This window comes from Bombus pyrosoma, linkage group LG11 (genome assembly GCF_014825855.1).
Source record: "Bombus pyrosoma isolate SC7728 linkage group LG11, ASM1482585v1, whole genome shotgun sequence".
NCBI classification, from domain to species: Eukaryota; Metazoa; Arthropoda; class Insecta; order Hymenoptera; family Apidae; genus Bombus; species Bombus pyrosoma.
In genome coordinates this window covers 7,369,729-7,386,072 of record NC_057780.1, presented here as the reverse complement: position 1 = coordinate 7,386,072, position 16,344 = coordinate 7,369,729, and the positions used below count along the sequence as shown (strand labels likewise).

The following is a 16,344-nucleotide window of genomic DNA, read 5'->3' as shown; positions in this document are numbered from 1 at the left end:
TTAGTAAAAATCAAGGAACAAATTCAATGTAATATAATAAATATTTCAATTTCGTCCAAATTATTTCATTTTTTATTTTTTTTATATTCTATAATATAATACGATAATAGTATATGCGTTATAATTTTTTTCATGAAACATCAAATGATTTCATTATTCAAGTTACGCGCGTTTAAATGTCGTTGACATACAATACTCCACCGGTAATCGCTACACATGAGATAGAACCTTTAATTCTTTAGTGAGAAGGAAATTGGAGAACGACGAGAAAATCAAATCTATGCTATTAACAAGTTAATACACACAGAGTATACAAGTCGGTATTCAGAAGATGATTGAAAATAAACACGCTTTATAATTTATTAAATTTATCGAAAAATTGATAACTTGATCATTCAAGGAAATTTATCCGAATCATAAATTTTTGATGCTTATGACACATCTATAAAATTTTTTAAGCAGTAAACGGCTACAAACATGTTGAACACAATAAGAACAAGTTTGAAAAAAAATGCACAACAACCGAGAAGAATTATAGAATTTAGTAAAATCAAGAATAAAATACCACTTTCAAAACCTTTGCCAGGTAAAGAAAATAACTATAAAAAAAATTTAAATAAAATGTACAAAACATGGAGCAAAAATTTCTAAACATAAATATTTATCAATGAGAAAGTACTGCATACATATATGCACACACTCCTTTTCTTTTTTGTTGATAATTTTTAATTTATGATATATAGTTTTTCAGTATCCGATAAGTAACGAAAGAGAACATAGAATATATGTTTGGGGTTTGGCAGAACATGGTGCTCTTGGTACGTTAAAAACAACGATTTTCGAAAATGGTATTTCTTATATTCCGAGACCTAAAAGATTAGCTTTTGGAGAAAAGCATGATGTAACGGATATAACTTGTGGTTATGGGTTTACTGCTTTTGCAATAAAGTCCAAAGATAAAAATATTTTATATGGGAGTGGAATAAATACAGATTCCCAGCTTGGTAAGAAAATTATAATTTCTAAGCCATCTTTTATTTTTAGCAATAAATTCATCAAAAATATCTTTTCATATTAAAATATAATTTTTAATATGCTACTAGGTTTCAATGAAAAAGATAAAAAATTCCCAAATGGATTAATAACTGAACCAAGACCTATTAATTTACCAATTAAAGATTCTTCTACTAAAGTCCTAGATATGTCAGCTGGAAGAGCACATTTGTTGGTATTAACAAATGAAGGTGTATTCACATTAGGAAATAATGCATATGGACAATGTGGTCGCCCTATAATATTAAATGAAAATTATGAAAAAAGTAGAGTTGTTCATCATATACCTAATATTAAGGAAAAAAAGATAAAAGCTGTAACAGCTGGTCAAGATCATAGGTATGGAAATTCTTAATACTTTACATATAGTTCATTACAATATTTGAGAATTCTTCCTTACTGCTATATGATAGCATACTCTTGACAGAATCTGGTGAAGTGTATACCTTTGGTTGGGGTGCAGATGGACAAACTGGATTGGCACATTATCGGAATGAGCATAGACCAAGTTTGGTGAAAGGAGATTTGGCTGGCCAACATATTATAAAAGTTGCATGCGTTGCAGATTGTGTATTAGCACTCAGCGGTATCTGCAATATTCATGTATTAATACTACAGTCTTATTTTGTGTAAAAATAGACAGTAACAAGATATTATACAATTATTTGAACACATGGTTACAGATAAAGGAAATGTATTTGGTTGGGGTAATTCTGAATATGCACAGTTACTTATGGAAGGTGAAAATCAACAGGTAAACATAGCTACAGAGTTGAGTGCATTGAAAAAATTAGGTCATATTGTAGACATTGCCTGTGGTGGTTGCTTTTGTATGGTTTTAAATAGTAAGTATTTATCCAGTTATTTAATTATTTTTATCATCATACATCATACAATTTGTATATGTGAATTTATTAGATACAGGTGAAGTTTATGTATGGGGTTATGGTATTCTTGGTTTTGGTCCTGAAGTCAAAAAATCTCAACAACCAATTAAAATTCCATCTGTACTTTTTGGAAATAATGCATACCAGAAGAATACAAAAGTAAGTTCACTCTAAGATTATAGAAGGGAAAAGAGCGATATAATTACATTTTTTTTCCTAGGTGGTGAAGATATTTTGTGGCATGAGTCATCTTGCAGCTTTGACGAATACAGGTGATTTGTATATGTGGGGTTGTAACAAATTTGGGTCTTTAGGATTAGGAGATTTGAAAGACCAGTATTTTCCACTGAAGGTAAAGAAATTATATTCGTCATTAAAAAATAGTATAGTAATAAAGAACGATAATTTGTATTATAGGTAACTGTAGGAGCACAAGTAAAAAAGGTAGCCTGTGGAATAGATCATACAGTTACTCTTTGTAAACCTTTTATTTGAAGCATAGTATATTTTTTGCTATTTATACTATAAATAAAACTTATGTACAAATTATTATTTTAATTTGTTGTGTAAAAACATTGTATATGTAGCTAATTGCTTTTTATATTATGATATATTTCAAAAATCTAATTGATAAAAAGTGAACGCATATCTTTATGTAGAATGTCGTTATTTAAAAACGGACATATTCAATATAAAATCTTTCTTCGTCACTTAAAGCTTGTTTCAAAAACTTTCATATGATTTGTCATTTCATTAAATTTATATATAAAATTTGTCAATTGTTACATATTTAATATAACTAAAACTATCATTAAAATAGAAATATTAAATGTAAGTCTAATTGCTTCATTGGCACACACTATGTTTTCATAAGATATAGTGTATTTTATCATAGTAGGAATTCTGCAAACTCGTGGATCTAAAAAGGAAATGCTATTTATCATCAACATCAATTAAGTTATTTTTGTGTCATTTTAATTTAAAATGAGTCAATGTACTTACCAGTACATTTATAAGAAATACTTGTGGAGTTTGAAGTTACTGATATATATAGTGGTGGACAATCACGAATGAAAGTAGCATCAGCACAAGAAACTGTAATACTATGCACATCATTGGATATTGATGCACATGATTTTGATGATTCTGTTGCATTGGCGTATAATGGTTCTCGTGATGAACACACAACTAAACTATCTGATTCGGAGCCCTGAATCTGAAAATAATTACTTATAATGATGTAATATTAATAATATTACTATAGTATATACCGTGTTCCTAAATTCCAAATAAAGTCGAAAGAAATTTTATACCTCAAAATAAGACAAAATCAAGAATAACAGAACTCTATTTTCCGCAAAAGGAAACCTTAAACAACAAAATTTTATTGTGTTTTTTCGATTTATTTTTGTATGTAGAATAACCCCTTGTCCATTGTCTCTTGTCCAGCCAGAAATTACGCATATACATGATATATATATATATATGTACACTTGGTACATATGGTATACTATACATATATGATATGCTATACATGGTATACTTGAAAAGTTTGTAAAGTTAATTTTCTTGGAAATAAGGTCTTCAACGCAATTTTGTTATTCTAGATTTTCGTCTTTAGATTTCGCGTGTTGTGTATATATAGTATAGAATAACTAATAATATTTAAAAAGAAAAGAACTTACTCTTACTATTGCCGTATTATGGTTAAAAAAGTAATTGGGATGTAATTTATAAAAACTAATACCGTTTGGTACAATATAATCATCATATGAATTCAAAGATCCAGATGGAATATAATCTGATCCACACTGGGAATTAAATAAACGCTTGGGAACTATAACAAATTTTACACCATGGTCATTCTTTTAATTTATATATGAAAAATTTAATGTCAATTTGATATTTCTTTCTTTTACCTTGCTTCATTCTTGAAACTACGTTGGTTATTGGTTCTAAAGCTTCTTCTGTGTCTTTACCAATAGAAGTACTAATAGAGAATAAATCTGTCATACGATTTTGCACTAGATCGGACCACGGATCTTTGGATGACGCCATAAAAAGTATGATTGTATCTGAAAGAATAATTAATAATAAACTATGCAAGTATTCATCTAATTCAAAAGTTTATTGTAGTGATATAAAATTTTACCTGGAATATATTTTCGTATTCGCAATATAGTTTGCAAGCAATATTGCTTGTCATTTTTAGATATATCAGAAATATATGGAACAATTAAAACAATATCAGAACGTGCTCCACCAACACCACGAGCACGTTCGGCATTCAGTTTATTCTTTAGATATGCTTCCAATTCTTTGAGCGACTTAGCTAAATCGAAACCACGAGTATCTGGAAAAGATCATTTCACAGCGAATTTTATTGTAATTTATCACTTATTATTAATTTCTGTTTAGTACATACTATTTCCATAGTAATGAGATGAATTATAGGCGTGGAAATCCAAAATGTTAGAAGTACTATTAATCATTGGTGTTCCATCTCGACCATTTATTAATGTGAAGTTGGAATTAAATTGATTTATGTTTATGTTTTCCAATAAATGTGCAAGAATAGGTTTTATTATGGAAAATTCCCAGTTTGTGTCCAAAATAATCGTTAAATCGACAGACATTTGGTTGAAACTACATAATTTATCCGTGTCAGTACATGAAAGATCTTTATTCATGGATGAAGCTATAAAAATATTATATCAAATAAATCTTTTATGTTTAATCTAACAAATATATCTGAATCGTTTATATGAAATTTCATCTTTAATACTTACGCACATATTTCACTAATTCGTTTACTGCTTGCACTGACAATTTTTCAATTATCGGATATTCAAGCGTTGCGTGTGCTAGATCCTCTAACAATATAGAAGCACTATATGTCTGAATAAATGAATATTAACAATAAGAAAAAATGTTTGTTTTATAAACTAATTAAATATTTTAATATTGAGATATAAAACTAACTTACCTGTGCAACCAATGTTTCATTTGGTGCAACAGATGTGAACAATGTTCTCCGATTGCATGCTCTAATAGATGAGTCAAAGAATCCTACTGGACTATAGTACATGTCAAAAATTTGTGAAAGCCTCAAATTAGGTATTCTAGAATACCATTTGCCAGTTTCATTGGCCAAAATCAAGCCATCTAAATCTCCTCTGATTTCTGCCGTTGTCATCTCATAATTACTGTTAGAATTCAAGAAATACCATCGTGGTAAAGCAGTGGAATTCCAATGGCCATTTAGTCCAACATTAAGTTTGACATCTTTATTTTTAGGGCCTTGCCTTAAAGCTACTTCTGCCAAATCTCCTATAATTTCAATAATGAATATTGTGTATTTTATAGAGTAATTTATTAATGATTTATATCTCAAAAGATTAATATTACCAGCTAGAGTCGCAAGCCACTTGTTTTCTAAAGATCGATCCATTACATCTGAATTGTTCTTTTTTAAAACATCCGCTGATAGCAACTCGGGAAGCCTGGTTGTTTCTGGTTGTGTAGCTGCAGCTATTCCAGCTAGTACTAAGCCAAAAGATGTTGTACCCCATCTAAAAACGTATATATTTTAATGAAATAATGAATTAAATTCATCTAATTGTTTCAATAAATTATAAACTTACGGAGTTTTTACAACACCATTTTCTACAGGACATTCACTAAGAGCTGGTGGTTCTGTACCTCTATACCGTGCACTATCTGGATGATTAGGCGGTACTTCTGGGTATCGCGAGTTTGGGTCAACCGTAACATTGTTACCTTCATTTCTCCCATTAGTCATACTTTTTCTGTATAAAAATTATATTTTATTTCTGATATCAATTACATTATGCGAACTTTTTCTACTTACATTTCATCGGATGATAAAGTTTCTACATCATTAACACTATTTTTAATCATTGCCTTATCGTTATTTTTAATATCCCTCGGATATCTGTACGTATCGGCAAGTCTACAAACTTTTGTTTCGTCCCCTCTTTGAAAAATTTCAATACTACTTGATAACATAAAGTGTAATGTACACTGCAATGTAATAGTTAACTATTAGGGAAATATATACAAAATAATATGACAGTCTAAATTACATACATACCCTTTCAACATCTGTGATACTATTATTAGGAAACGTGAGAGCATCTCCTGGTATAAGACGTAGAGTTTGAGCAAAACGATAAAATTGATGAGCAATTGGTGCAAAGGGTGATATTCCATCTTGATTAGGAATAGCAGGATTCGGAGCAATACCATCTTGTCGAAAACTGTAAATCAGAATCAATAAAATTATCTCTTTACTCAATATTACTATTTCTCTAAAATATATATTGAACTTACCGATGCAGAAGTGCAACAGATAAACTTCTCAGATCCATATTAAGACCTTCTGTATTTTCAATTTTACGAAGTATCGCAATGAACGTATTTAAAGTGTGCGGCAGCCTATTATCTCTTTCCAAAAGATATTTATTGTCATAACATTCTCGAAGAGATGGTGAAAGATTTCGAGCTGCATTCTCTTGTGCACGTACAGCTAAAAGTAAACAATAATACAATTTTGAAACAAGCTATATTGCTTCAGACTTTATAATTTATTGATAAAAAGTACTTACTTAAAGTGATAAAGATAAGAAAATACCAAAATTTTGCCATTTTACTGCAACTGGATTTGTATAAAATGCGAAATTAATATTAACTTCCTATAATTTAATAGTTCATAAATTAAGAAAAAAATATTATATTGATTACCACAAATTAATACAAGATAATATAAAAATATATATAAATATATTGTATTTAGCTAAATATATCTTATACTTGAAGAAACGACTATAAAACAATGAAATTACATTTAGGAAATTATAAAATACTTACCACAAATGATTTTCAGTTACTTCCAATACAGAATGTATGATATCTTTCCAACTCTGTTCAGCAAAGCAATATACCACACCTATCCAAAGATATCATGATACCTATTAGATAAGATAATACATGAGTAACAACTCTGACTTTATTACAGGTATCTTTACTAGAACAGGTATTTTAAAAATTCCAAAACAAATAGAGTCAGTCAATAATTAATTGAATAATTTAATTAATTAATTAAATAATTTTGTCTATTATTGTTTGTATATATTATATTCTTTAAAAATTAAATATTAGTATATTTTATTTCACAAATAAATAAATTTTTATTAAAGCAATATAATAATTCCTTCCTAATTTAAATTTAAATTAATATTTATAGTATAATATCCGACTAGAATTGTTAATAATTAAAAATCTCTTTGTAAACTTAAGAATTTCATTTAAAAAATCTAGGTGTTTCTACTTATTATTATCTTATCAAGTATCAAATAGACGATGAGTTTTTTTGATTTGTACATGTCAGTGAATCATTATAAGATTCAAGTAGATATGAGCAAAGTGTAAATGTTAGATTTTCAATAATACAGTATGTATTTTTAATAATATAATTATGGCATTTAATAAAATTGTATTATTGATGATATGGTGCGGTAAGTTGTCAAAATATATATTAATATATATATTAGTTGTAGAATAGATTATAAATTACAATTTTATACTAAGCATTTTTTTACATAATAGAATTACAATTAATATGGACGCAAACAACTATACCAAAATCACTCAGAGAATGTTATAGAAACAATGCAATATTAAATCCCCAACTTCCATTGAACTTGCGTATATTAGTAGACATCATACAAAAGATGGAAAAACAATCTTATTCAATAACAGATATGAGAATAATGTCTTCATCAATATTACACAGGTTGTAACATCTAATTATTAATATCTGTTTGTTTTACTGCAAAATAGTAAATATATTTTATAAATTACAGATTTAAGTTCGATGGTGTTGAATATCAACAGAATATTCAAGTTACAGAAGATGTACTACCATTCAGTGGGACTGGAACACAACGTATTAAACATGAATTGATAGAAGAATTAGTTCCAGGAAATACAAAAGCTTTGCCAGTTCATATACTTTCACAAGAAGAGCGATGTATGCTTCATGAAGCTATTTCAAATACAATTTTGGAACCTTACAATAAAAGCAAACATATATCATGTAGTCATATCATAGAAAAACTAACAGGTAATTATTAAAAAAGGAAGAAGATATTTAAAGTAATAAGAATAAAAAATTATTATTCAGGTAATACTATGTTTAATGATACATGGAATTGTCCAAGACAACAAGGAGTGGTTCTAACACAATATGGTACTATTACTCCTGGTGCAATTATAGGAGCAATTGCTGCATCTCTCCAACATCAAAATGTTGCTGTAAATCAATTAATCACAAATTTGGATATACCTCCTTCAGGTATAACATCATTATACTTGTTTTTATCATAAAGTTTCATTTGATAATGTTCCTTTTACATTAGAAATGAATTCTACAGATACATATAGTTTACAATTTAATGAAGAAGAGGTCGATTTTGTTCTTCCAAGAAGTCGAGCGATTCATAAACCACTTATGTGGTACAATACTTTAAATGTTTCATCTATGAAAATTGATAATATATGGTTGACAACAATTGCAGGTATAAAATATTGTTATGTTATACTTTACATTACATACTATGTAATGATATACATGTGTTATGTGGTATTAATGTACCGAAGATCCCGTTTAATTAGGCGAATTAGCGGAAATGGTTGTGTACCAAGGACCTTTACTAGCAAATAATATGACTCTCGGTGCAACAGGATTCTGGCAAAGTATGATGCGTCCGACAATTTATTATCTCACAAGTTTACATAACAATTTTGATGCAACTCGAGCTGAATTAATAGGAGGCATTGATGGTAAATTAACGATATCTTCTGTATTTTTAAATATCTACCAAATATTTATTTGTAAAATTTTTCAGGAATGATTATTGCAACTTATTTACCAACCTGGATTCAGGACTTTTACAGCCTTCGACTTAGTCAAATTTTGGAAATGTATTACTCATATGAAGGTGTCACGTTTAATGCAAACGTGAAAGCTTGTGATCGAGCACAAGCCTTTTTATATGCAGTGCCAAAGACTATTTTAAATGAACAGGTTACTTATAATTATCAATGAAATTATAGTATATTTATATCTATATTATCCTATATTTTAATTTGCAAATATCGTTTGTAAGACTTATGCCATAGCTCAGATGTTAGCTTATCGTAAAAGCATTGCGTATATTTCTCCTGAAGCATTGCAACAACTGGTTGATATAGCAGTTGAAAAGTTTTATACTTATGCAAGGAATCATTTGTTCCCTAAGTTACCTTGTCATCAAATAAATCAACCCCAAGTAGAAGCACTGATTGTATTTGATGGTGCATGGACAATAGAATATACAATAGACTTTCTTTCGTAAGCTACAGTGTATATCATATTTCATATTGTATTTCATATTTTTATTTCTACAACTCTGTATGTTTTAGAACTCTTATACAAGATTTGGATGTATCAATGTATGGATCAAAAATGGGAATAATACATGGTACTTCAGGAGAATGGTTGTTAAATGTTACAAACAGTCCATCAATCGCGTTTCAAGCATTAAATAATTTTACTAATACAACATGTAAGATTGATTGTTTCATAAAAATATTTATTACTTTTTTTTATGTGATTGTGAATAATATATTTATAGGGCCTACGAAATTTAATTATACCCGAGTTTTGGAAACGGTATCTATTTACTTGAAAAGAACTTGGGAGTACAATTACAAAAATCAAATAGTTGGAAATTTTGGTCAGGTAGTTATACTCTTAATTCCATTAGCTCACATGTCCAATAATGAGAAAGAATCAGTAATAATATTATTGCGTCAACTAAAACACGCTTATCCAGGTAAATATATAAATTTAAAATATGAATTATAAAACGTTAATTTTAATAATCTCTTTTTCCATTAACTTTTCAGAAGTTCATTTTGTATATTATGTATCCCCATATAACGAAAATTTATTTGAATCGTTTACTTTATGGGAGGAAGATTATATAATAAAAAATTCCAATATTGACACTATTACTCAATACGTATCGAGAAGTATGTTTTACTACTTAAGTAATCAATATGATATATATAATAAAATTTTAAATGTAAAATATTTATTTTCTTCTCTCTTTCTCTCTGTACATTTTTAGTTCCACGAACATTACGACTTGCGACAGTTACAGATGTAAATACGAATAAAAATGTCATTTCCCAATGGGAAGATTATATTAGTCCTTCAAAATCTATTACTTACAGAATACATTCACACTGGAAACGAAATATGAAAAAGATAGTAGTTACGGTTTGTATTAAAAAAAAACAGACTATTTTACAACTACCGTTACTTTGCTTTTCATTCTTATTATAATATTAATTTTTCAGATTCATACTTTTGGCTATGGTACAATGAAAGCCTGTGTATGGGTAGGATTTGAACCTAATGATAAACAAAATTTACAATGTGCAGAATTATCTGGTTACAAAGAAGTTACATTAACTGATCACTTTAAATGTACTAGTACTTCGTCTTGTCCTAATTTTTATCTTCGTACGCAAAACGTAACTTCTTTATATAAATGTGCAGGTAACTATTAGCTATTAAGAATAATACATCTAGCAAAGTCTTTTAATATAATAAAAATTTCAGAAATAGACTGTAAAACACCGGATCAAGTAAGATATATCATAAGAACGAATCAGCAAAATGTTCATTATGATAATTCTGCAGATAAAAATGCAATATTGATCTCATTAAATATTGTAGCCTTATTTGTATTTCAAGTATTCATGTGAAATTTATTATATTTCAAGTTTTTCTATGGATACTTATAAAATTTTTTACTATATGCTAATATAGTAATATATATAGTAATATAGTATATATAGTAATATATATAATATGTACTATATACTAATATGAAATTTATACTATTATATTGCGTAGAAATTTATTTATTACTTAGAAAAATACAAATTTTGTTTTTACTTACAATTGTTCAGGTAGATTAATAATTGCTATATGCATACTCATACACAAATTTAATGAGGAATTGAAAATTACTCGATGCAGCAAGATCTCCCAATTCAGGTTCTACCAAAAGCATATCGACTGGCGGAAGAAATTCGTTTACTTGATCACCTTGTTATAAATAAAACAGAATATATTTTATTGGTATATATTACTTAACTTAAATAATTAAATTATTTTTTCAAATTGAAAATTAATAAGGTACCAGTAAAATGTGCAAGGTCCATTAATTTGAAAAATATTGTTTCTTGTACTTGTTGTTCAGGATTCTTTCCTAGGGTATCCCACTGATCCCGTTTAGCAGCTCGTGCCCAAATTTGCAATTTCAATGACACTTTTTCATCTTCTTGCTCCACATACTCAAGCAAGTCAAGAGCTTTTTTGAAGTCGTACTCATTTGCATCAATATTATCCTCAGATGTGTACAACTACATCAATTATATATGTGATATTTATATTAAATGTTTTATAAAATAAATGTATTTTATAGTCGAATGAAGTACCGTAATTAATTCAGTCGGTGTAAATACTTGTAATTTTTCTACATCATAACCATATGTAGTAAGTACTTGAGTTGGTAATTCTTCTTGATAAGCTATTAGCGCCAATTCATTATTGATTCTTTTTACACAGTCTTTCACTTCTTCTTCTAAATCATCCGAAGCAAGAAGGGCCAATTTTGCTAAAGAAAGTATGGACTGTGAAAAAGATGAGTAGTTCATAAATAAAAATATTTAAACAGCTTAAAAGATAGAATATAACGAATGTGTACCTTCTTACGTGTCACTAATTCACTTTCTTGAATTGCTAAAGAATAAAGCGTATTAGCAGCAAAGCGTAAATCGTCCGTGAGAGCAGATTGTACCCATGATAGAGTTGGATGTTCTGCCAACTTTTCTGACAATTCAATGGTACCTCCGCGTCTACATTTCTCTACTAACTGACCCTGGCGACCATCTTTCACGTACCTATGGTAAAAAAATATTATAATACAAATAAAGATATTTGTTCTTATATCATTGTCTATAAAAGAAGCTTACCATGAGAATAAAAATCCTACGAAATCTTGAGCTGCAAATTTTTTCATATATCCATCCAGTTGGCTTTTATTGTTAGTTAATTCGCATATCTGTATCAGGGACGCAAAATCGCAATACTTTTCAGCTAACATTGCAGCACTATCGTATTGTTCTTCCTTTACTGCAAATTATTTAGTATGAATATCTAGTTGTATCTACATAAATTATAATTAACAAAGAATACATACTTAGAGGTTGAATTAGATTCATTCGATCTGTTTCGTATTGCTTCAAAAGTATTTCAAACTTTTCTGTACCTTTAACACTTTCTAAATGACATTTTCGGCCATCTAATATTAAGTCTATATAACTTACTAATTGTTCATATAATTCATTTCTCACTGTTGAATCGTTGCTTCCAGTTATGCCATGCTTGAGAGTTACATTATACTGAAATGAAAAATTAAATACTGAAGAAATCTTTCTCTAATAATGATTTTCTTATTTTTACTATGAAAAGTTATAATATATAAATATTAACCATTGTATTGAGACAATTTCTTAACCCATGTTTTCCAACTGCAGCTGTCCATGGAAGATACTCGGTTATTCCGTTCGAACATCTCGTAGGAATAAATCGTTCAGCATTATGTTGCCGGTATTTCACCACTTCATGTAGGATACTCTATTAGCAGCATGTATTTAACAATTGTACTTTAACATTATTTTTTTCTGTTTTATTACTAAAGTCGTATTGGATATATACTTACTAATAATATAGCGTTTACTTGCATAATATAATGTGCTACTTGTTGGATGGGTCTTTCAGATTGAGTTACTTCTGATGCATTGTTTACTAAAGTAGGGAGAAAACGATGTACAGTACTGACTTGACGATAAAATATATCACGCGCTGTTAATTCATCAGATATGTAAGCTTCAGGGCTTAAAGTTTGTTCTATTATAGTATCTATAATATCTGTATACCTTGAAATAAACAAAAATGACAATTTATCCATAGAAAGAAAGCTTATATACAAAAATACATATTGAAAAAATTTACTTGTTCTGGAGATTATATATAGTTAGTGCTGCAACTATCTTTTCTGCATATTCTGCAAGAACGTGTGGTGTAGACATAATTAGTCCTCTATATGTAACAGCACAGAACTGAAACAAACAATGTTATGTTCATATGTATTATACATTTAATTATAATATTATGATGAACAAACTTACTCTGTTCCATAGATCATGTTCTTTTAGAAATGTTGTAAATAAATCTATGGCTTTCTGTTTCCCTTCTAGTTGATTAGGTATTTGCATAGAGGTGACCGCATTTATCGTCATAGCTATAACAATATATGATTATTAATATTTGTGCAAACATGTCTTGTATTTAAATACAAAATATATAAAATTTAATTACACAAATCTCTGTGATTTGACCAACGTGGATCATTTGCTGGATAATCATCTATCAGATCTCTAGCAACTTTTAAAATCAGTGTGTCGAGATTAGCATCTATATCCATTACTGGTTCTTCTTGCAAAGGAAAGAGTTGTAATAAAATATCTTCACACTGAGCCTACAGCAGAATGATTATGTTAACGACTATTGACCTTAAAACGATGTAAAACAAATTTACCTCACTTTGCCGTAAACTAAGGAGAAATGCAGCACGCAATTGTGTAGCACAATCAGAACTGTAATACATATCTTGAACTTCTTCATTACTGATAAGACTATTAAAATTTTGTACAGCTGAACTAGGTCGATAATTATAATCCACACTTGTATTAACATTGTCTGTATAACTCCTAAAAAATTTATTGACTTTATTCTTAATAAAATTATTTGCTTTTAAGGTGTATGTAAAACAAAAACGAACATATTAAAATCTTGCGATATAAAATCCGACGGTATGACGGAAACTAATCCGAAATTCTTAGTAAATAAAACTGGAGTTCCTGAACATAGTGCACCACCAAGAATACTATCTTCTCCACCTCGCACTAAATCTATTTTATCTTGCTCGTGCTCGGATATACCTAAAATGTTTTTATTTAACAGTATAAAAGAATTCTACATAAAATCCTACAATAAATTTTAACTTACAGTTCACAACAAGCACTTCATACTGATTGTATATAATGGCTTCCCAACCATGTAATATAAAATGGTAAGAAACTAAAGTTGATTCAACATCATTATGATACGAAATGGAATCAATTTTAACTGGTATAAACCATTTAAATGTATTTGCTAATGCTATACCAGATAGCTGTATCAAACCTACAACATATTTGATTATTTTATGTAATAAAAACTATAATAAAGTGAATCTAAATTTTTTCAATTATTACCAAGTGCAAATTCAATAATAGGTGATGCATCAGCACAATGGGCTGCCATTAAAAAAATTATTCCTTCATTACATGGTTGCATATCAATCAACCAGGTTTCCATATTTTGTGGGTTGCATGCACTTGATTTCTAAAATAAAATAAATGAATAAACATAATATTCTTTATATGTACAACATTCTACATACCCAAATTTCTCGTTGGAAAGTTTGTGAAATAATGTACCCAATATCTTCATCAAACTCCATCTTCTCTTGCTCATTATGAGGGAAAGACCAATATTGCAAAGATGAGCCAGCTAAAATAAGAACCCTTGATCCTCTATCTCCTAAGGTTGTGCAAGTAACTTTTACCAATTTCTATGAAACAAAAACACATTTGCTGTATTTTATATTTTTTGTATTATATCTGTTATTAAAAATGTAGTTATATATATATAATTATGTAAAATTTACAGTTTCTGTGACTGGAGATTGAGGTATAGCTCCAAATATAAGAGAAGTCATTCTTCTTCCTATACCACCTAGCCATCCTTGACTTGTTCTAAGAACTTGACAGTTGATACTATTCTTACCACCTACAAACTGTGGTTGTAACAATGCTACGGTGCATGTGGTTGTAGCTAAAATACAACCATGACCAGGAATATAAGTAAGACAATCGACTTCTTGCCCAGCAAGTTCTGCACTTGTTTCTACAGAAGATCCTTCATGGGCAACGCTAACCCAGAACCGTACAATGCCTTCAGGAGAAACAGCCATGCAACTAGGCACCTAATGATTTTAAAAATTAGATGTTAATAATAATAATTTTTAGTTAATGCTTAATTTAAATACCTGATGGCCTAGAGGCAACCACACAGCTATGCATTCTGCTTTGTGAGCTAAATCACTTTGAGGTAACAATAACTCTCTGCATTGGCTCTTAAAAGTTTTCCTTTGTTTTGAATCATGGATAGTGGTCTTACATTGCCACACAAGCAGTCTACGACCACATACAAGCCAAGCCCAACCATCTATTGAAATATTAACGCTAACAGCTGTGTTTCTATCTACAAATGTTAAAGCTTCCGTAACAAGTACAGGCAAAGAGGATCCGAAACTTTCTACAACATGGTTCGGCGTTTTACATATTATCTGTACTGACTGATTCGATCGTCCGGATACACTTATCGCTCTACAAAAAAAGATAAGACAGATCCATAGAAATACTAATTTATAATCAAAGTTCCATTAATCTGAATTTATAATATTTATAAAAAACTAACGAATTATTTTTTCTTAAGGATTGAACGATTGACATGCGTTTTCGCGGAGACGTCAAACTTCTTCCTAGTGAATTTCCTATACTCGTACGATCCATTATAGTTTGTTCTTTGTTTAAAAACTTGACATCAAAGAAACCGGTTTATCAATTAATATTCTAAATTGCATAACAATTCTTCACTAATTTCTCTATGTATACAATACTATATAGGTTATTTTTTCATATGCATGAACCGGTAAAACGATTACATGTGCTTGGCACGAACAATAAATGATATAGTTAAATAAACGCAGACACTAACAGTGTTTAACGAAAATTTCTAATATAAAGTAAAATTTACAATAAATATACACAACTGATAGTTCACTAAATGAAATAAATAGTTTATTCGCTTCTCTATTTCTCATTGAACATTCTAAATTTTATGTATAATTTCATATATTGTCGAATAAGTTAAGTTAGGAGAAATAAATAAAACCATGTGATCGAAATCTAGGGAGAAATAAGGTTGATTAGAAATATTACCAGATATAAGTATTTGGCGTACCATGAACATAGGAAATAATAATATATCCACGTTATTTGTAGCGTTTCATTTTATTTATTTTAAGTACACCTATACGTAACGGTTTGCTATGTTACTTGAGTTTGAATTAACATTTTTAGTTAGAAAGTGCCA

General features: G+C 29.0%; 4 protein-coding genes across 6 annotated transcripts; 2 read left to right on the top strand and 2 right to left on the bottom strand.

Annotated features, from left to right (window-relative positions):
- The first annotated feature begins 139 nt into the window (after window positions 1–139).
- LOC122573085 (RCC1-like G exchanging factor-like protein) lies at window positions 140–2,719 on the top strand. The gene is made up of 8 exons (XM_043739023.1): window positions 140–586; window positions 744–1,004; window positions 1,104–1,392; window positions 1,467–1,639; window positions 1,737–1,898; window positions 1,972–2,099; window positions 2,161–2,292; window positions 2,358–2,719. The coding sequence occupies exons 1-8, from the start codon at window positions 478–480 to the stop codon at window positions 2,433–2,435; spliced, it is 1,332 nt and encodes a 443-aa protein (XP_043594958.1). The 5' UTR covers window positions 140–477; the 3' UTR covers window positions 2,436–2,719.
- LOC122573080 lies at window positions 2,405–6,931 on the bottom strand. 2 transcript variants are annotated; one of them, XM_043739017.1, is made up of 15 exons: window positions 6,831–6,931; window positions 6,569–6,618; window positions 6,294–6,489; window positions 6,055–6,220; window positions 5,812–5,984; window positions 5,585–5,749; window positions 5,349–5,512; window positions 4,927–5,270; window positions 4,730–4,838; window positions 4,366–4,638; window positions 4,093–4,293; window positions 3,860–4,015; window positions 3,626–3,777; window positions 2,943–3,156; window positions 2,405–2,859 (listed from the first exon to the last, which is right to left on the bottom strand). In XM_043739017.1, the coding sequence occupies exons 2-15, from the start codon at window positions 6,606–6,608 to the stop codon at window positions 2,723–2,725; spliced, it is 2,490 nt and encodes an 829-aa protein (XP_043594952.1). In that variant the 5' UTR covers window positions 6,609–6,618; window positions 6,831–6,931; the 3' UTR covers window positions 2,405–2,722. The 2 variants fall into 2 exon arrangements, with proteins under 2 accessions (XP_043594952.1, XP_043594951.1); XM_043739016.1 differs by having other exon boundaries at window positions 6,569–6,655; window positions 6,831–6,872.
- On the bottom strand, window positions 6,831–16,053 carry LOC122573079 (nuclear pore complex protein Nup133). Of its 2 annotated transcripts, XM_043739015.1 has the most exons (20): window positions 15,667–16,053; window positions 15,236–15,575; window positions 14,855–15,172; window positions 14,588–14,758; window positions 14,400–14,529; window positions 14,152–14,328; window positions 13,925–14,084; window positions 13,682–13,853; window positions 13,462–13,621; window positions 13,272–13,384; window positions 13,096–13,202; window positions 12,803–13,019; window positions 12,574–12,717; window positions 12,281–12,482; window positions 12,054–12,213; window positions 11,786–11,981; window positions 11,517–11,711; window positions 11,219–11,441; window positions 10,976–11,124; window positions 6,831–6,931 (listed from the first exon to the last, which is right to left on the bottom strand). In XM_043739015.1, exons 1-19 carry the CDS (start codon window positions 15,759–15,761, stop codon window positions 10,991–10,993), a joined length of 3,414 nt encoding a protein of 1,137 aa, XP_043594950.1. In that variant the 5' UTR covers window positions 15,762–16,053; the 3' UTR covers window positions 6,831–6,931; window positions 10,976–10,990. The 2 variants fall into 2 exon arrangements, with proteins under 2 accessions (XP_043594950.1, XP_043594949.1); XM_043739014.1 differs by lacking the exon at window positions 6,831–6,931 and having other exon boundaries at window positions 10,857–11,124.
- Window positions 7,233–10,900, top strand: LOC122573081. The gene is made up of 14 exons (XM_043739018.1): window positions 7,233–7,477; window positions 7,569–7,755; window positions 7,826–8,085; window positions 8,146–8,316; window positions 8,396–8,539; window positions 8,637–8,804; window positions 8,870–9,048; window positions 9,131–9,354; window positions 9,426–9,568; window positions 9,638–9,838; window positions 9,912–10,037; window positions 10,136–10,287; window positions 10,368–10,569; window positions 10,633–10,900. Exons 1-14 carry the CDS (start codon window positions 7,438–7,440, stop codon window positions 10,776–10,778), a joined length of 2,343 nt encoding a protein of 780 aa, XP_043594953.1. The 5' UTR covers window positions 7,233–7,437; the 3' UTR covers window positions 10,779–10,900.
- Window positions 16,054–16,344: the final 291 nt, after the last annotated feature.

Bases quoted from the DNA above. Each gene is read 5' to 3' on its own strand.
- LOC122573085 (XM_043739023.1), top strand. From the start codon at position 478: ATGTTGAACACAATAAGAACAAGTTTGAAAAAAAATGCACAACAACCG. The intron at 1,005-1,103 runs GTAAGAAAATTA...ATATGCTACTAG, and splicing joins AAATACAGATTCCCAGCTTG to GTTTCAATGAAAAAGATAAA. The intron at 2,293-2,357 runs GTAAAGAAATTA...TTTGTATTATAG, and splicing joins ACCAGTATTTTCCACTGAAG to GTAACTGTAGGAGCACAAGT.
- LOC122573080 (XM_043739017.1), bottom strand. From the start codon at position 6,608: ATGGCAAAATTTTGGTATTTTCTTATCTTTATCACTTTAA. The intron at 5,271-5,348 runs GTAATATTAATC...TTGAAATTATAG, and splicing joins GTGGCTTGCGACTCTAGCTG to GAGATTTGGCAGAAGTAGCT. The intron at 4,839-4,926 runs GTAAGTTAGTTT...TCATTTATTCAG, and splicing joins ATGAAACATTGGTTGCACAG to ACATATAGTGCTTCTATATT.
- LOC122573081 (XM_043739018.1), top strand. From the start codon at position 7,438: ATGGCATTTAATAAAATTGTATTATTGATGATATGGTGCG. The intron at 8,317-8,395 runs GTATAACATCAT...TGAATTCTACAG, and splicing joins TTTGGATATACCTCCTTCAG to ATACATATAGTTTACAATTT. The intron at 8,540-8,636 runs GTATAAAATATT...CCGTTTAATTAG, and splicing joins ATGGTTGACAACAATTGCAG to GCGAATTAGCGGAAATGGTT.
- LOC122573079 (XM_043739015.1), bottom strand. From the start codon at position 15,761: ATGGATCGTACGAGTATAGGAAATTCACTAGGAAGAAGTTTGACGTCT. The intron at 15,576-15,666 runs GTTAGTTTTTTA...CTTTTTTTGTAG, and splicing joins TCCTTAAGAAAAAATAATTC to AGCGATAAGTGTATCCGGAC. The intron at 13,622-13,681 runs GTAAATTTGTTT...ATTCTGCTGTAG, and splicing joins TTAGTTTACGGCAAAGTGAG to GCTCAGTGTGAAGATATTTT.